The sequence below is a fragment of the Hyperoodon ampullatus genome, assembly GCF_949752795.1.
Source record: "Hyperoodon ampullatus genome assembly, chromosome: 4".
Lineage (NCBI taxonomy): Eukaryota > Metazoa > Chordata > Mammalia > Artiodactyla > Ziphiidae > Hyperoodon > Hyperoodon ampullatus.
In genome coordinates, this window is record NC_136917.1 from 29,486,485 (window position 1) to 29,506,151 (window position 19,667).

A 19,667-nucleotide genomic window follows, 5' to 3' on the forward strand; every position below is an offset into this window, starting at 1 on the left:
GGATGCGCCTCGGGGGTCCCAACACCCGCTGCGCCCCGAGTGAGTTGGAGTTGACGGCGCTCATGATACCCCGGCCCAACACATCACCAATCCCACTAGTAAGCATGCTTTATCTGTTTGACAAGTGTTTCTGATACCTGGCATCCCTAGCATCCCTGGCCTCACATCCTGTGCCCACAATTCCCAGGCTCTGGAAATTCCCTGGCATCCTCCCGGAAGACACACTCACTCAGGAAGCCCCCTAGAAACTCCTCTTCCTCCTCATCAGTGTCCACATGCCTGGCCGTGGCTGTCCATCTGCCAGCCCAGCCTCCTCTCCCACCACCTCTGTGCCGGCTCTCCACCCTTCTTCGGAGCTGCCCCAGAACCTTTCCAAAAATGCCTTTTCCTCCCTCTCAGCTCAGCCAGCGCCGGCTTCCCTCCTGGAAACCCACGTGTCCAAGCCTGGACTCTTGGGTGCAAACAATGAAGCTGAAAACGGGGGTGGGCGGGGTGGGCCAGTGTAAGGATTCAAGGGGATGTCTAGCCAGCTGGGACCAGGGCCCGCGAGGGGGCGCCAGGCTGGCTCTGGCTCTTGCCTTGTGCCCTCTCATCACCCCCCCTTCCCCCACCCCTGCAGGACGGGCCCCTCCGCGCACCAGGGACAGTTCTGCGTCTTGCAGGCTGCAACCCCAGGCTGTCTGCACAACGGGACTCAGAGCCACAGTTAGGGGGTGTGGATGACACGGGGGGCCGTGGGGGGGCGAGTGCATTTGGGGACGGAGCCGGCAGCTGCGTTTGCAGAGCCAGCTGGGTCTTCAGTTTGAAGAGGGACCGGGGTCACCTGTGGGTGCGCCCCCAGCTGCTCCCCGCCGCGCCTGCTGGCGCCTTACAGAGCGTGCGTCTCCCATCCCGCCCCCAGGTGATGGTGAGCAACCCCCATTCCCTGGGGCTGCAGGCTGTCATCTACGAGGACGAGGACGGCTACACCTACGAGGGGAACACCAAGCACAGACTGGTGAGCTCGCCCCTCCCCCTCCCCTCCCCCTCCCCCCCCAAACCCGGATCAACGGGAGAGGGGCTCGGCCTTGACCGACTGGGCCAGCCAGGTCCAGCCGCCTCAGGGTGTCCCTCGTCGGACCTCCTTCCTGCTTCCCTTCCTTACACACACCCAGATAAGGTGCTGTGGAATGTTGAGGGGACACAGCCCCCGCCCCTCCCCCACCCCAGGCAGGCCGCAGTCCCCCAGAGAGTGAGGGCAGCAGGTGTCACACAGAAGGGTCAAGGAGGATGTGGCGGGGAGCCTGACCCACCCGGGGAGGGCGTGAGACCTGAGTTAGCTGGGTAAACCCAGGCATCAGGAGACAAGCCGGGGCCACCGGGAGGGTCTTGGCCAAATATGGGTCTGGGGGATCCATAGGGCAGAGCCAGGCCTCACAGTCACACCAGGGAGTTGGGACTTGACCCCAGACCACAACAGACTCTTTGGATCAGACCATGTCACATCACAGCTAAGTAGGAGGGGAAACTAAGTCACGCCCCACTGTGGGTCCCCGGGACAAAGGCAGGGAGCTTGGGGGTCATTCCCATGAGCTTCCAGAAGCCTTTCACGGGCTTAGAACCAGAGGCAGGCTGGATGGCTCCCGGGTTCCTCCTCCCAACACCCCCATCCTGCCCTCCGTCTCTCCTGAACCCTGATTGCGGGACCACCCTGGGCTGTTCCACTCTTGTAGTTGCATTTTCTCTTTTGCTTCTGCAGAACATTTCACTGAGGCAGCAGCAGCACTGGGGCAGGGCTGACCCCAACTTCACCTCCAGGTATGTCATCACCCGGATGGTAGTGCTGGGTGGCCCCAGGGTGTCCCCTTAGCAGGAGCCAAGGAATCAGGGCCGACATCCAGACTCCCCCCACTCCAAGGACAGTAAGGCGAGAACCATTAAACTCTTACAGAGAGACAAATACCATATGATATCACTTATTTGTGGAATCTAAACTGTGACACGAATGGACTTATTTATGAAATAGAAACAGACTCAGATATAGAGAACAGACTTGTGGTTGCAAAGGGGAAGGGGGAGGTGGGGGAGGGATGCGTTGGGAGTTTGGGGTTAGCAGGTGCAAACTATTATATATAGGAGAGGTAAACAACAAGGCCCTGCTGTATAGCACAAGAACTAGATTCAATATCCTGTAATAAACCATAATGGAAAAGAATCTGAAAAAGAATATACATACAGGGCTTCCCTGGTGGTGCAGTGGTTAAGAATACGCCTGCCAATGCAGGGGACACGGGTTCAAGCCCTGGTCTGGGAGGATCCCACATGCCGTGGAGCAACAAGGCCCGTGTGCCACAACTACTGAGCCTGCGCGTCAGGAGCCTGTACTCCGCAACAAGAGAGGCCGCGACAGTGAGAGGCCCGCGCACCGCGACGAAGAGTGGCCCCCGCTTGCCACAACTAGAGAAAGCCCTCGCACAGAAACGAAGACCCAACACAGCCAAAAATAAAAATAAATTTAAAAATTAAAAAATTTTAAAAAAAGAACAATGAGAAAACATTGTATGCAGCTAGGTGATAATAAAACGGGCTCAGATGCTCTTTTCAATAAGTAATTCTATATAAATTAACAAAACTGACTCAAGAAGAGGAAGAAACTAGAGGGAGGGTGGTGCCACCATGTGTGAGCAGATGTTCTTGGTCAATATTCTGGACAGACTGGATGAACAGATGAATGAATGAATGGAGAAATGGATGGATGGATGGATGGATGGATGGATGGATGGATGGGTGGATGGATGGGTGGATGGATAGATTAATGAATGAGTGGGTTGTCGATGCTTTTTACTGCAATAACACACACTCCCATTGCCTTGCAGCATAAAGAGACCCACAATATCAACCATCACTCTGGACATAGCCAACAAAGAAATTTCATGCTTGGACCTTAAGCCACTGGTACGACCAAAACTTTTGCTGTGCCATACTCTTTGTCCTTAGTGTTAAGACTGATGACAGCAGGCCTTGGCTGGTTTGTCCCCTAGCGGCTGGCTAAGCTCACACTCAGGATCTGGAAACGGAGGTGATTCTGCCCTGGTTGCCAAGGTCACTGCCCCTTCCCCATCGTCTTCCCCCAGGGTTGTGCCTCAGGACACACCAACCTCGGAGCAGGTGTACTAGCTGGGGGTTATCAGAAGGCGGGACCTTAGCGGTGCCCCACAGATCAGGCAGGCTCTTAGGACTTGACTCTGTGAGTCCCAGGCACCTGGACACCGCATTGCGACCCAGGCGCAGGGTTTCTGGTCCCGGCTGCGTCAAGTGCGCCCCCTCGTGGGCTTTCATGGTGCTCTCGCTGACCGGAGTCAGCGTCCACATCCCCGCCTTGTCTCTCCCCCCCACATTCCCCCGCCGCTGCAGACAGCCCTCATTTCAGTCGGTTGTGACCTGGAGAAGAAGATCGTCATTCAGAAGTGAGTATGTCGATATGGGGTGGGGAGGGGAGAAGTGAGGGGTGGCGAGGTGGGGAGTGGGGACTGGATGAGATGGTCACCATTGCTTCAGAACTGCTAAAGTCGGGTGACACTACTCTGTCTGCTTTTGCATACGTTTAACATTTCCATAACGAACAGCTCAATAATTAATCCTAACAGATTAAGTTAGAGTTTACAGTGGGTGGCTGCCCTCTCCCACCCCCCCCCCCACCGACTTGGTGAAATTTACATGTTCTCCCTGCTCCCTCATCCTTTGCTCATTCCCTTTCTCCCTTTTAGTCCCTGAGTTCCTCATTTTGATGAAAATTGCTCAGAGAGGGCTTCCCTGGTGGTGCAGTGGTTAGGAATCCGCCTGCCAATGCAGGGGACACAGGTTCAAGCCCTGGTCCGGGAAGATCCCACATGCCGCGGAGCAACTCAGCCCATGCGCCATAACTACTGAGCCTGCGCTCTAGAGCCTGCAAGCCACAATTACGGAGCCCGCCTGCCACAACTATTGAGCCCACGCGCCTCGAACCTGTGCCCCGCAACAAGAGAAGCCACCGCACTGAGAAGCCCACGCACCACAAGGAAGAGCAGCCCCCACTCGCCGCAAATAGAGAAAGCCCGTGCACAGCAACGAAGATCCAATGCAGCCAAAAATAAATAAATGAAATAAATAAATTTATAAAACTGCTCAGAATTTTGGGTTTAATCGCCTGCTGAAAATCTGAGGAACTTTGCCTCCAGGATCCATAGTTACTGCAGAGAACGCAGCCATGAGAGACCAAGAAAAAGAAAGGAAGAACCCCTGAAGACTGGCCAAACTGCCCTACGTTTTCCCCTTCGGGCGGTGGGGTGCCAGCAAATGAGCGACAGCCAGTTCTGGGGGAGGCCCAGATTTGTAGCATTTGCCAATTCCCGTGGTGTAAATGCTCCCATGGAGCCTACAGATCACTACCAAAGTGAGTCTCTACTGGCTCATGAAACTCCTGAGGATATAACAGCTGTCTCTCGGAGCTAGTAAGAGCCAGCCTCAGCGCTCCACTGCATGGGGCAATAATAAAGTCAAGTGACGGTTTTAACAGATTTTCCCCCCAAAAGGGAAACGCTTTATTGAGTCAATAAATGATGTTAGCAGTATTTAGAACATATGTGCAGGAAAGTCTTTAAAACAATCTTTTCAAAGCTGCTGCCATGGGCTTCCCTGGTGGCGCAGTAGTTGAGAGTCCGCCTGCCGATGCAGGGGACACAGGTTCATGCCCCGGTCCGGGAAGATCCCACATGCCGTGGAGCGCCTGGGCGCGTGAGCCATGGCCGCTGAGCCTGTGAGTCCGGAGCCTGTGCTCCACAACGGGAGAGGCCACAGCAGTGAGAGGCCTGCGTAACGCAAAGAAAAAAAAAAAAAAAAGCTGCTGCCATAAAGAGAGTGGGAAAGGTATTTGCCACACGTGTAACTAAAAAGGGACTTGTATCCAGAATTTATAAAGAATTCCTACGAATCAGAAAAAAAAAAGTATAGAAAAAAATGGGCAAAAGGCTTGAGCAGGCACTCCCAAAAAAGGGGGGGAAAAGGCTGATAAACACAAAAAGGTGTTGAAAAAGTGGTCCATTTCATAGGAAAATGAAAATGAACGCTACGATAGAGACCGATACTCGGCACGAGCATGGCAGAATTGACAAAGCCTGCAAAGTAGTACTATAAGGATGGGAACCCCTCTGGCAGCCTCAGGAACCCCCAGACATTGCCGGTGGGCGTGTACCTTTCTCGGCTGCTTTGGAAAGCACTTCTTTCCACCAGCAATTCCACTCATGCACATCTGCACTGATCTAGGTTCCAGAATGTTCTCAGCAGCATTACTCTGAATAGCTCCAAGCTGGAAGCAGGCCAACTGAAATGTCCATCGACAGAAGGATGGGTAAACCAAGTGCAGGGTTTTGGTACAACAGAATGTCACAGCAGCGAAAACGAACGGGGCAGAATTGCCTGGATGGATCGTACAAACGTGGGCATGGAATCAAGAGAATACACAGCATGATTCTAGTCTTAAAAAAAAAAAAAATCCAAAATCAGGGGAACTCCCTGGCAGTCCAGTGGTTAGGACTCTGCACTGCCACTGCAAGGGGCACAGGTTCCATCCCTGGTTGGGGAACTAAGATCCCACAAGCTGGGTGGCACAGAAAAAAAAAATCCAAAATCAGGCAAAAATAAACTACAGTCAGCCCTTGTATCTGCAGGTTCTGCATCCCCGGATTCAACAAGCCAAGGGTGGATCGTGTTTAAGTTCGTGGCTGGTTGAATCTGTGGCTGTGGACCCCGAGGATACAGAGGCCCCACTATGGGACTTGAGCATCCTCGGATTTTGTTATCTACGGCAGATCCTGGACCAATCCCCTGCAGATACCAAGGGAGGACTGCATGTTGCTTAAGAATACATGCACAGATGGTAACAGTACAAAGAAAAACAGGGAAAGGATTGTCTCAAAAGTCAGGACACCCAGCTCCCACATCTCCATGTGTAACGTCATTCTCCAATACAAGGAATTAGGGCTCCTTGGCGAAATGGCTGATTCTAGGCCAGGCAGGGAAGATTTAAGATGAGCCTGGAGCATCTTGGAGAACCAGAAAGTAAGAAAGGGCTCAAAATTCAACCAATGGGGAGATAACATATGTCAAAGGGAACAATTCACAATTCTTTGGTCCCGCATGGGTTCGGGCAGCTTCTCACTATCTTTTGTTGCTCGCAGTGAAATCTCAGCCTGTTACAATGGCGTCCTCGACCCCGTGGCCCTTCAGGACAACTATAGCTACGTCATTGAGAGGTGAACCCCCACACACACACATGACCATTAGGTATGCATGAGCCAAAGGCGAATCAAGAATCATTATTTAAATTTTTATTTATGTATTTGGCCGCACCGCGCCAGCATGAGGAATCTTAGTTCCCCCACCAGGGATTGAAACCCCCTGCAGTGGAAGCTCAGAGTCTTAACCACTGGACCTCCAGGGAAGTCCCAAGAATCATTTTTAAACCGTAATGGAAAAGAAAACAATTTTTTTTTTTGAAGAAAGGAAAAAAAGGATCATTTTAAAATTGATACCGTGCCAATTGATATCCAGCCCACAAGGAATCCGAGGGAGCGAGCAGACAGGTAGGGAAGGTGGCTGGGCCTTCGGGGAATCAGTGTGATGTGGCAGGGCCCCTGGCCCAGGTCTGCCCAGGCTCTGCCACCTTCTGGGCCAGCCTTCAGACCCCTCCCCAGCCTGCCACCAGCTCCTGGAGCCAGGTCCCCTCTTCATCCCAGCTAGCGGAGTTGGCCAGACACTGTCCAGCCAAGGCAGGAGGGGGTGGCCGGCCAAGGTGACCCCCTCTGCAGGGCGGCACAGAGAGCCCCTCCCACACTGGTGCACACCACCAACCCCCTGGCATGGGAAGACACTCGTGGGTCTTCTACGACGTGACCCTCCCCCCTCCAACACAAGCCAAGAGTCCGTCCCCCATCCAGACCCACGGCCGAGACGGAAACCGGTGCTGCTGGACTTGCCAACCAGTGAGGCTGCAGCCAGAGCGCCTGGGGGCATGAGAGTGTGTGAGTCAGGGTCTCCAGAGAGAGAGAAGCCACAGGATGTATGTGTGAGACACAGAGACACAGAGGCACAGAGGCACAGAGAGACAGAGACAGAGTGACAGAGACAGAGATTTATTTTAAGGACTTGGTTCCCGGACTGTAGAGGTCTGGTGAGTGCACAGTCTGATGGGGGAGGCTGGGGGCTGGCAGCTCAGGGAAGAGTTGCAGTTCTAGTTCAAGGCCATCTGCAGGCCGACTTCTTTCTTGCTGGGGGAGGCCCATGTTTGTTCTACTCAGGCCTCCAGCTGCACCCACATTAGGGAGAGCACTGCTTTACTGATTTCAATATTAACCTCTGCCCCAAAGAAGAGCCTCACAGAAACACCCAGAATCTCATCTGAACACAGTCGAGGTGCTGGGGCCCAGCTAAGTGGACCCGGAATGTCAACCACCGCAGGGGTCCCAAGGTCATTTCGACCATGACTCTGACTCCCCCGCTCAGACACGCCTCCATGATCGTGACCCCATGTGCAGGGAAGAAGCGGAGCTGTGGGTGGGGGGACGTCCGGGCGCCTGGTGGGAGCTCGCCCGTGTCTGTGTCCTGCTCTCCCACACGGAAGCCTACGACCCCAACTTCCGGGGTCAGAAGGCCACGGAGGACCTGGAGGTGCCTAACCACTACGAGAAGCTGGGCTGCCCCATTCTCGTCTACTACGACACCCCATGGAAGCCGGTGGTGGAGCTGTGAGGACCCACCCCCCAGTCCCCCTCCCCGCCAGCCCCCCGCCGCCCTCACCATCATCACAGGCCCCCAGAGCCCTCTCCACCCCTTTGCTCTGGCCGCATCCTCTCCCTGCCTTTTCCCTCCGTAGCTCTCAGCTCACACGTCCCCTCCCCTTCCCCGTCTTAGCTCGGCGGCCTTAACAAAACACCACAGACTCGGGGGCTTAAACAGCAGACACTGACCTTCTCACAGTCCTAGAGGCCGGAAGTCCAAGTTCAAGGTGTGGGCAGGCTGCTTCCCCCAGGCCTCTCTCCTTGGCCGCAGAGGCTGCCACTTCCCGTGGCATCAGGGCCCACCCTGATGACCTCACTCAACTTTGATTGCCTCGTTGAAGGCCCCACCTCCAAATCCAGTCGCACTGGGTGTTAGGGCTTCACATAGGAATTTGGGGGACACATTTCAGGCCATGCCACTGGCTCTGCCCCCTTCGGTGGATTCTGTCTTCCTTCATTCCGTCCCCATCCCCACGCCGCCCCCGCACACCACTGCACTAAATAGCTGTTGACGGACTGAACGGTGGCAGAAACCACTCACACGTGGCAACACTTAGGTTCATTAGAACGTCACGTGTTAGCTCCTCGTGGCCTCAGTCGCACACCCAGGTGAGACTGTGGGCTGGGCACGCCCCGAACTCAGAGCTGCCACGTGGTGGGGTGCCTGCCGGCCTGGGGTGAGGACCAAGGGAAGGGTCCCATCAGAGGAGGGGTGTAAGCCCCAACCTGGCAGGAGACAAACGTGCATCCAAAAATAAGTTTTGTTTTTCTTTTTTCTGGCCCCCGCGTCTTGTGGGGAACTTAGTTCCCCGTCCAGGGATGGAAGCCGGGTACGCGGCAGTGGAAGCCCGGACCCCTAACCACTGGACCACCAGGGAATTCCCCCCCAAATAAGGATTTAGAACAACCTTAATTCACCGCCCTAAATGTATACCTCTGGAATGTTTGCAGGTGTCAAAAAATAAGCAACCCCCAGTCCCTGACCCCGACCTCGTCAGCGTCCTGTCCAAATAAGCAACCCCGACCCCGTCAGCGTCCTGTCCCCACCTGCCACTGCATATCCGCGTTGTCTGTCCCAGAAGTGTCAGCCTGGTGGGGGGAGAGGGTGGCCCTGCCCTGCTCTGCCACCTCCCACCACCCCCAGATGGTCTCACAACACGTCAGGGCCCCCAGCCTCCCCCCCCAACGACGGCCCCCCAGCAGCCTTGCCTGTGTATGGTGTGTCCCAGGTGGAGGGAAGGAAAGTTCCAGGAGGTGGTCGAGGCCGAGTACGTCCTGCTGGAGGTGAACGGGCTGTTCACGTACACACGCCCTGACGGCCGACATGGCCCTCTGCAGTTCCCAGCCGCAGAACTGGACCACCATCGCCAAGACGGCCGGCGACAAAGGGCCCTTCGCCTGGGACCGAGAGGTAGGGCCTGCGTTCTGATTATTCCCAAAACAGGTCGCAGAAGGCGACGACTGGTCAGGCCCACTGTGTGTTGGGGGCCGACTCAGTCTGTTCAGGCTGCTGTAAAGATCACCATGGACCCTGCGGCTTGTAACAACAGCATTGGTTTCTCACGGTTCTGGAGGCTGAGTCCAAGATCAAGGCGCCAGCAGATTTGGTGTCTGGCTCCTGGGTGGTGCCTTCTGTGTCCTCACATGGCAGAAGGAGGAGGGAGCACTCCTGGGTCCCTTTATAAGGGCGCCAATCTCCTTCAGGAGGGCTCCACCCCCAGGACCTAATCAGCTCCCAAAGGCCCCGCCTCCTAATACATCACCTTCTGGGGTAGGTTTCAACATATGAATGGGTGGGGGGCGTGGCAGACATTCAGTCTCTAGATGGGGCGGCAGGGGATGGAAATGTAAGATGCACAAACTCTTTGGGAATCTCTCCCAAGGGAATCGGAGACGATCGGAGGTGTAGGGACGAAGGCGCTCATGGAGCAGACTGCTGATGATGTGCAAACTTCTGGAACCATCCAAATGCCCGTCATTTAAGGGGCTTGATTATATTTACGGTCTGTTCTGCTCAAGGTGAAATTCACATAACCGATAATGAACGATTTTAACGCGTGCAACTCCTACAACTCGGGTATGCGTTTTGTGCATTCGCAATATTACCCAAACACCACCACCCTGACCGTTTCTTTAAAAAGAACAAGCCACACACGGAGCTTTGCTTATTTATTATTTTCTGACTGTGCCGGTGTTTGTATTTGCATTCTTTTTGTTAGCCCTCTCGTTCAAAGTGGCATGCATGCATTTAAGAGATTGTCCCATTACTTTTTTTTCCCATCAGCCCTGGTGGCCGATTTTGTAGAACCCTGAGGGCTTTTCTATCAAGACAGAGCCACAGTGCCTGCATGTCCAGCACAGTCATTGGATGGGCTGGCTGTTAAACAGCCACTGAACTGCTAAAACACTAAAAACCATGAGGTGGAGCTAGCTGTGGCAAATAAATGGTCTTTAGGCAAAGCAGCTGTCTCCATTTTATTTCACATAGTTTATATGCAGTCCAGCTTTTCTTCTTTTACTCCCAAAGGATTTTTTTTTTTTTTTTTTTTTTTTTTTGCGCCATGGACCCAGCTGCTCTGCAGCATGTGGGATCTTCCCGGACCGGGGCACGAACCCATGTCCCCTGCACTGGCAGGCGGACTCTCAACCACTGCGCCACCAGGGAAGGCCCCTTCTCTGCATTTTTAAGAGCTCTTTATAGACCCATGAGATTAAGCTTTTATTTGCGATGTAATTTGCTAATAGTTCCCCCAGTTTGCCTCTTTTGTCTTTCGGTTTTTGCTTACTTTGCCATGCAAAATGAGTTCCTTCTATTCTCTTTCTTTATTTTTGGCTGCACCACGGTGCATGCGGGATCTTAGTTCCCCGACCAGGAATCAGCCCCATGCCCCCTGCAGTGGAAGCGTGGATTCTTAACCACTGGACCGCCAGGGAAGTCCCGAGTTCCTTATTTCTCATAACGTTGGACTCACTGCTATTTTTACACTTTTGCTTTGGGAATGTCCATCTCTTCTCTTGTTTACAAGCCTAGCCCCATCCTCCCTTCTGGGTCCACAGGCAAATAGTGCAGAAGATCAGGGTGTAGGCGAGACCCTTAGTATGTGTTTAGCTCAGGGAGCCAGCGTGATGCACCGGTGAAGGGCAAACAGTTGAGTTCAAGGGCATATCCCCCTTTATGTGACACCCCGGGATCTGAAGGCAGGGTGGAGAAGCCACAGCTGCCACCTGGGCACCCACGACTGCTTCCCGAGAAGCCCTGGTGGCTCTGTCTCACTTCCACCGTCAGGTTCCCCAGGTGTGTTAGTCAGCTAGGGCTGTGTAACAAAAGGACCACAAACCAGATGGGTTAAACACCAGAAATTTATCCTCTCCCAGTTCTGGAGGCCAAAAGTCCCAGATCGAGGTGTCGGTAGGGCTGGTTCCTTCTGAGTCCATGAGGGAGAATCTGTCCCAGGCCTCTGGCCTGGTTTCTGGTGATTTGCTGGCCATCTTTGCATTCCTTGGCTTGTAGATGCATCGCCCCAATCGCTTGCTTCATCTTCCCATGGTCTTGTCCCTGTGCGTGTCGTCTCTGGGTCTAAATTTCCCCTTATTCTAAGGACACCAGCCATACTGGATCAGGCCCACTCTAGTGACCTCATGTTCACTTGATTCCCTGTAAAGACCCCATCTCCAAATAAGGTCACCACCTGAGGTCCTGGGGGTTAGGACTCTGACATATGACTTGTGGGAGGGACTCAACTCAGCCCATAACACCAAGAGCACATGCCATCAGCAGCATGTGATTCATACCAAGACTCACAGTTGCAAGGGACCCTGGTGAGCAGAGCTGTTATGCCTGCAGCCCCCAAAGCTGGGGCAGGCACAGGAGAAGGAAGGTGGGAAGAAGGCTCCACAGTCACCAATCGGCTGGCCTGCCCAGCGGGCACTTGGTCCTGGACTCACACCCCTGGGTGCTGGTGGGTGGTGGCACCGGTGGGGCCGTGTGTGCGGCGGTAGCGCCTGTGGGCTGGCACGGTCCTTCCCGGCCCCCGGGGCCAGCAGGCACGTCTCTGTCCTCCTCCCCAGAATTATGTGAGCTGCCACGACCCTAACAACAATGCACCCTTGAGATGGCCCAAAGTCCCGTATCAGATCTTGGGAGGCCCGACAGAGAACAAGGTCGTTTTCGACCAAAGAAACGGCATCTACATCTTCTTCATTTCCATCGTGGATCCATACTACAGGTGAGTCACCCTGTACCAGGGGCCTCTGGGGGAAGAGCTGGCTCTCTGGGGGCAGGTTGCACACATGAGGGGGACCCACTTTTCTCCCTCCTCTAGGATGACATTTGTTCACTTCCTAAATAAATCCTCATTCAAAGGCCATGCTGGGTGCGGGGGAACAGCAATGACCAGCAGCCCTGTCCCCGCCCTCAGGGACCAGAGTCACCCTCATGCCATGTCTAACGGGTGGGGTGCAGGGGCCGGTGTAGACTGGCTCCCAAACACGGATCATTAGATATCCAGGGATTTTGCAAGCCGGTTGGCTTCCCGCTGGCAGCCGGAGTACTGACACCACGGAAAGGAAACTGACACTCATTACAGGCCAGCCCAACCCTGCCCCAGGAGCTGGCTGTTAATACTCGCCACCCACTGTGCTGGTTCAGATCATTAACGTCTCCCACTGGGAGGGGGAACATGGGCGGCATTATTCCCTGCTCCCCCATCACCTATCCCTTCCACACGGACACAAAGTCCACCCCAAAAGCACGGGGAGACCCTGCCTTCCCTAAAGGCCCCAGACCCTGGACCAGCTCTGGGATGCCACTGGCAGAAGGCACCAGGGTGGGGATGCCCAGGGGAGAGAGGCGTCTGCCTGCAAGGCTCATCCCCTGCCCTCCCTGCACCTTGCCTCCAGCAGAGCCCCCAGCGACTTCCCCCCCTTACCTGGGTGTCCTTCCCTCCATCCTGCCATCCCCACCTGCTCGCAGCCACCTGAGGGACGCTTGTGGCCCCGCTCAAGCCCCCCACTCCGCGTCCACTGTGATGAGAGCTTTGTTGGTCTCTTCTGCCCGCCCCCCACACTGAGCCTGGGCATGGAGGCGGGGGGGAATCCCTTGTCTCCAGAGCAGGGGACCACAGGGGTCCTGGGGAAAAATACGATCTCTGCGAAAATATGTAAGATGTTACGGAAAAACCCAAACGAACTTTTTGGCCAACACGATACAGAGACGACCGCAGATTTATAGAGGATAGAAGTTAAGTGGATATAAATGGAACTCAGTGCCCGGCGTCAATGCTCCAGGCCCAGCTCTTGTCCCCGTGAGTTTTAAAACGTTTGCCGGGGGAATTCCCTGGCGGTCCAGTGGTTAGGCTCTGCGCTTTCACTGCCGAGGACCTGGGTTCGATCCTCGGTCGGGGAACTAAGATACTGCAAGCTGAGCAGCGTGGCCAAAAAATAAAAAAAAACCAGTTTGCTAGGGTGAAGGGTGAGGCCCCCAAAGGCGGTGCCCCACGGCCTCTCCCTGCCCGCCCCTCGCAGCTACTGTCACCTGGAGACCACCTTCAGCGTCTACGTCTACGGGGCCTTCCCACTGCCCATCTTCCCGCCTGAGATCACCATCGTCCTGCTCACGGGGGCCACCCTGCTGTCTGTATGGCTGGCCTACATGATCCCCGAGCTGCTGCACACTGAGCAGGGCCTCAGGGTCAAGGGCTTCTGGGTCAGTCTGCGCAGGAGATGCAGGAAGTCTCGTGCGTGTGTCTGGGCCAGGTGCTGAGCACGCCCTGGGGTTGGAGGTGGGGTGGCAGGGAGGGGGCAGAGTTGTCTTGAAATAAAGCGTTTGGTAAGAGAGCCGGCAGCAGTGGGTGTCACTCATGTTTTGTGGGGTTTCTACACCCACCTGCCTCCCTCAACATTCTGGCACCACAGTCCCTTTGAACTACGGCACCTACGTGGGTTGTCAACAGTGAGAAGGTGGGCGGCCCAAGTCCCAGCGAACAGGAGCTTTTGGTGAAACGAGCCGGCACGGGCATGTGGTGAGATCATCAACCGGCAAGTCCCAGAGATGCATCGGACACTTGACGTGTTCTGTTAGAGAAACGTGAGACCCAAGGAAAAGGGCGGGGGCTGCAGAAGACGGGGACGGGGCGTGGGTCCACCTCTGTTGATAAGCCCTGACATATACGCAGACCAACATGCTTACGTGTGTTTCGTGATGTCCATGAACAAAACTTGGAAGCATAGCACATATTTCACACGTACCTGTGTTATGCATACATATGTATACAGATGATGTGCACACATGCATGTGTATACGTATGTGCAGAGGTATGTATACATACATGTATATAACACGTAGGTACATAAGGCATACACATACACGCGTGTGTAGATATTGTGCATGTATGTGCCTGTGTGTATACATGTACATGCATATTGCCTATGTGTGGATGATGTGTACATACATCTACACGTGTATTCATATGTCTATAATACACGTTCACGTACGTGTGTAGGCATGTGTGGGTGATGTGTATGTCACACGCGAGCACTTGTATAATGTGAACACACGTGTGCGCATGTATATATGCATAAGCTCATCACGCACGTGTGTAGATAACATGCATGCTCACACGTGTACATGCACGTATGCATGTGTACAGATGCATGCATCTGTACGTGTACACACCTGTGTATGCACATGTGAATACACATATAGGTGTGCATACAATGTACACATACGTGTATATGCATGTCTGATCAGTCTATCCATCCGTTCAGAGCTTCCCTCTCCCACACTTCATTCAAACCCCAGGTGGCACGGGACAGTTGTCTCATTCTAGTGAAAACTTTCTCAATGACTTTTCTGATCACTCTGAGGTTAAAAGAACACATCCAACGGTCATTTAAACTGCGCGACACAGGGAATTCCCTGGAGGTCCCGTGGTAGGACTCTGTGCTTTCACTGCTGGGGCCTGGGTTCAATCCCTGGTCGGGAAGTACGATCCCGCAAGTGGCTCGGCCAGAAAAAAAAAAAAAATTGCCCAGTACGCTCTCCACCCAGTCGTTAAAAACCTCCACTCCCACACCCACTGCAGTGGGCAGTCACCACACCCCCACCTCCGGGGGCTGCCTGGTCCACCTTCCACGCCTCTCTGGAGGGGACGGGTTAGGCTGCCAGGTGATCCTCATTTCACAACCCTTGGCCCGCATTAATCTTAAAGAAAATCAAGCCCATCCTGTCACATCTGCCTCATTTGCCAGGGCCTTCCCTTCTTGGGGGCACTTCGTATTTGTCTCAAAAATACCCCTAACACGGCTGCAGGCACAGCAGGCTGAGAGGGAAGCGGGGGAAGGGAGCTCCTGGCTCCTCCAGGCCCGCATCCTGTTCACAACACAGACAGGCGGTGATCCCGGTACAGCCCAGACTGGCTGGCCACCTCTGTCTCCCTGAGCCCTGGAACCCGTAGGCTCGAGGCATGGTGCCAGCAGCCAAGACCCCCTGCCCACACGCAGCCACCTCCTGGATCCTAGTCAAGCGCCCTGGGTTCCCCAGCAGACACCAGCAGGGAAGGTCCCCGAGACCCAGCCCAGGGCCTGGGGCAGGAGGGCCCTTCCTCTGGCAGGGGAGGGGAGCTCCATCTCTCCTTACCTCCTTAGGTGTCACTGGGAAACCAACTCACCCCCTTCACAGTCGCCTGGAGTATTTCAGGGGAGGGTGTGGCCGGCGGCTGCCCCGGGCTCTCCAGAAGCAAAAGGCAGACGAGAGCCTGGCCCAGGGTACAGGGGGGAGGGAGCGCCGTGGACTGGAGAGGGAAGGAGCGGAGGCAGGAGGGAACAGGTGTGAGCACTGAAGCTCCAAAACCACTGCAAGCCCGCCCCGTGCCTGCCCCCTGGGAAGCAGAACCCAGGTGTGGCTGGGCCCGAGGCAGAGATGCAGGGGCCTGGCTGGATGCCCATCCTGGGACAGGCACACCCACCCTGGCCTCTGGCCCCCAGCTGGGCTGCAGGTGCACTCTGCATGCCCGTCTGGGTCACCTGTGAGCCAGGTGGACACCGTCTCCCACATGCCTGCCCTGCCCCCACTCTCAGACCTCCACCCAGCACTTGCCTCTGCACCCCAGGCCCCCCAGCTCTCCGCGTGAACACGAGCGGGGGCGTTCCCATTCACCATCGGGGACACCGGCCCCTCCACCTGGGCCGAGGCCGAGCCCAGCCCGCAGGCCTCTCCCCAGGCCCCACCCCGCTTGCTGCTGTGTCTCCAGGCAAGTTCCTGCCCATCTCTGGGCAGACCTGACTTTCCCCATCAAACATGGAGGTGAAATCCTTGCAGTGCACGAGTCCGGGCAGTGTCTCCCCACCTCCCAGCAGCACCCCCATCCCTGCCGGGTGACTTGGATTTTCTGGGGCTAGGAGACGAGGGATTGTCCCGAACCCCAAGTCTAGGGCTCCCCGACTCTACTCTGGAAGCCCGGCACCCGGAAGGCGCCGGGGTCCCGAGGGGCCTCGCCACATGGCCCTGGGCCCGCTGGACGACAGGGAGGGCGAGGAGACAGCCCACGGCCCCTGAATGCCACTGACCGGACACTGCGCAAACAGCTCAAATTCGCTTTAATGGGGGGCGGCTCCCAGGTCCTGCCTGGGCCCCAAGGGTCTGGCGCTGGTGGGGACCGCAGTCTGCTTGCCCTTGCTGCCCTGCCTCCCCTTCCTGGCAGTCGGGTTGCCGGCCTTCCTCTTGCCCGAGGGCTTGGCGGTGGGGGGCCCCCCTGGGCGGGGCGGCGGCTCCTAGTCCAGCACCATGAAGTTGTAAAAGTAGTCCATGTCGGACACGGTATCTAGGACCTCGGGCACGCTGTAGTCCGAGGACTGCAGCTCGTCGGGCAGCTGCAGCGAGCGGATGTCGCTGGACGAGTCGTCCTTGCCGCCCCCGCTGTCGGGCAGGGCGGGCCCAGGGGGCTTGCACGGGGCCCCAGCGGGCTCAGCGCCACCCGGCAGGCAGTCAAAGAGCTTCCTCGTGTCCTCGAGCATCACCTTCTTGGGCCTCGTGAAGGCCCTGGCCACCTCAGGGGTCCTGGCCTCGCCTGCCCCCAGCGGGACCGCCTTGGGCTTGGTGGGGCCCGGCGGGTACAGCGGGCCGGGCCCGGCGCCGGGGGGCGGCTCCTTGAAGGCGAAGGTCAAGGGCTCGCCGGGCCCATCCAGCCAGCTCAGGCGGCCCTTGAGAGGTCCATAGGCGCCAGGGGGCAGCGTGGCCTCGGCGGGCAGCGTGGTGAGCAGCAGGGGCAACTTGCTCTCCTTGGGGGGCTGCGGGGGCGCCAGGCCTTGCTTGATCAAGGTGGGGGGCAGCTCCGCGAAGGCCGGGGACCCTCTGTCCCCTACGAAGCCCAGGGCCTCGGCCCCGGGTCCCTTGGACTGGAAGCAGGGCATGCGGTACCAGGGCCCCGCGGGGGGCGGCTGGTAGTGGCGGAACAGTGGGGGCAGCGGGGGCGGCACCGGGGCCCTGAGGCAGTGCTGTGCCTCCGGGAAGTAGGTGCCTGGCGAGGCGGGGCCCCCAGCCGCCAGCTTGTACAGGGACGACTGGCCAAAGTCGGTGGCGGCCCACTCGATTCGGTAGACGCGGGGGTCAAAGAAGCAGCCGCAGGGCGCCATCTGGAAACCTGTGGCCAGGGAGGGCGGCCCTGAGAGGGGCAGTTCTGGGACCCGCCTGGGGTGGACGGGGTCCAAACTGTGGGGCACGTCTGGGGCATGGAGAACACGGACCAATTTTGGGGTCCATTTGGGGAACAGGGACATAGGCTTTGCCTTTGGGGCCCTCTCTAGAGGTCAGGGGCCCCAGGCCTTGCTTTGGGGGCCCATCTGGGGGGCTGGGGACACCGGCCTGCCTTTGGGAGACCTGTTTGGGGAACAAGAAACATAGGCTTTGCCTTCAGGGCCCCATCTAGGGGATGAGGGACACAGACCTTGGTCCAGGGGTCTCTTTGGGGGACAGGGATTCGGGCCTTGCCTTCGGAGGAGGGAGCCATCTAGGGTCAAGGGTGGGAGCAAGATGCCCCTGCCCACTCCCCGGTCATCAAAGGTTGGTGGGAGGCCGGTACCTGCTGGAGGAGCTGGAAACACCTCTTTCTCCAGGTTTGGGGGGTGATAGACGTTGGAGGAACCTGTGGACAAAAACAGGCAGCTGGGTGGGGTCCTGAGGCTGGCGGGCAGAGCCCTGGTCCCTGCCCCGATGGGTGCCCCCCACCCTCGTACCCGCAGTGGGAAGAGGCTCTGTGCAGGCGGAAGCAGGCTGGCTGCCGGGCCCTTTGGTGGCGTCCAGGCTCCAGGGACTGAAGCCTTCTTGGGGAGCGGCGGGTGCGTAGAAGGGTTTGGGGTGCTGCATGGGGAGGCGGGGGCCTGGCCAGGCAGGCCAGGAGGGCAGCAGTTGGGAGCACAGGCAGCCCACTCAGAGAGGAGGCTCACTGTCCTGTGTAGTTCTGTTTCTACGGTTACTCCAGGCACAGGCTGTGGCCCGCCCACTGGTCAGGGTTCCGAGTAAGGGGCGGGGGAGGGGCGGGGCAGGCAGGGGCAGATGGGAAACCAAGGCAGCCAGAGATGGGCGTCACAGAGAGCATGGTGGACACTGGGCCCGGTCTGCTGCCTTCCGCCTCCCACCTCTGCCAGCAATGCCTGCCTGACAGCTCCAAGGCCCCTTCCTTCAGGCAGCCCGCCCTGATCCACACCCACACAGGCCAAGGCCCCATCTCATGAGCTATGGTGGCTTGTTTGTGGTCAAGGCCTTTGGGCACCAGCAGTGGCCAGTATGGGGCTGGTGAATGAGTGAGGAAGGAGGGAGCTGCGGGGATGGGGATGGTGGGGGAAAGCTGGGGTGGGGTGGGGGGTGGGGCAGCATGAGACAGCCTCAGGGTCACAAAAGGGCCTGGGTTTTAAAAGAATAAAATTTATTGCCTTCTCATTCCTTGGGGAGCCCGCTGGGCGCTCAGACACCCCCGCCCGCCCCTGCAGCTACTTGTAGGCGTTGGCCTTGTGCTTGGGCAGGAAGACGACATTGGGCGGCACCGGTCCCAGCAGCATCTCGCTGTGAGGAGGGCGGGAGCAGGGTCAGGCCTGGGGCGGGGTGGCCCCCGGCCCAGCTGGCCCCACACCCACTGGCTCCCTGGTGCACTATCTCCCAGGGCCTCGGCGGTTCCCGGGCACCTGATGCGGATCCAGTCGGCCGCCTTCTGGCTGGCCATGAGCGTCTCCAGGTAGTCGCGGCCCAGGTAGTAGGGCGGCCGCTCGTTGATCCTCTGCGGGAGCCGCTCCAGCAGGCCAACGGGCACGTACCTACAGACGGGGTGGGGGCGGCGGGGACGGGGTTGGGCCGGGCCTCCCCAAGACACCCCGCCCCGCCACCCCAATCCCACCTGCACAGGAAGGAGAGCCACTCAAGGAGGAAGCGGCGTGTCTTCTCCACGCCCTGCGTGTCCGAGCCCCAGCGCTCCAGGCCGTAGTGTGCGAAGTCCCGCAGGATGTCCAGGCGCTCAGACGACGAGATGTCCCAATGCCGCTGCTCCTTGATCTCCGTGAACAGCCACGGCTTGAGCAGGGCGCCGCTGCAGGCGGGCGGTGGTCAGCAGGCCGGTGGCGGAACCCCAGCCCCCAAACCCATGGTCCCCAACCTCCCGGCCATGCTCACACAACCTGCAAAGCCCAAGAGTTCCAAGCCACAACCCTGAGCCCACAGCTACAGAAAGTTCCAGTACCCTTCACCCCGGCCCCATAAGCAGCCACCTCTGACATCTCCCTGCCCGGGGAATAACAGAGCAGGGGGCGGGCTGGCGGGCTGGGGGGCACCGGCGTTGGGCACAAACTCAGACGCGCCCTCACCTTCCCCGAGCTGCAGGCTGGGCGCTC

At 57.3% G+C, this 19,667-nt stretch overlaps 1 protein-coding gene and 1 pseudogene across 2 annotated transcripts; one reads left to right on the forward strand and one right to left on the reverse strand.

The window, feature by feature from the left end:
- Positions 1 to 2: 2 nt before the first annotated feature.
- On the forward strand, positions 3 to 16,074 carry LOC307051125 (cation channel sperm-associated auxiliary subunit delta-like; the record flags this gene model as incomplete). The annotated part of the gene is given in 13 exon segments (XM_079701471.1): positions 3 to 98; positions 902 to 997; positions 1,739 to 1,797; positions 2,856 to 2,934; positions 3,394 to 3,446; positions 6,195 to 6,269; positions 7,632 to 7,760; positions 9,023 to 9,100; positions 9,102 to 9,204; positions 11,862 to 12,019; positions 13,317 to 13,547; positions 15,472 to 15,557; positions 15,902 to 16,074. Coding segments are annotated over 13 exon segments (1,416 nt in total).
- Positions 16,075 to 16,388: 314 nt separating this feature from the next.
- On the reverse strand, positions 16,389 to 18,385 carry LOC307052561 (proline-rich protein 22-like; annotated as a pseudogene). The gene is made up of 3 exons: positions 18,024 to 18,385; positions 17,870 to 17,932; positions 16,389 to 17,431 (listed from the first exon to the last, which is right to left on the reverse strand). The product of its transcript is annotated as a proline-rich protein 22-like (transcript).
- Positions 18,386 to 19,667: the final 1,282 nt, after the last annotated feature.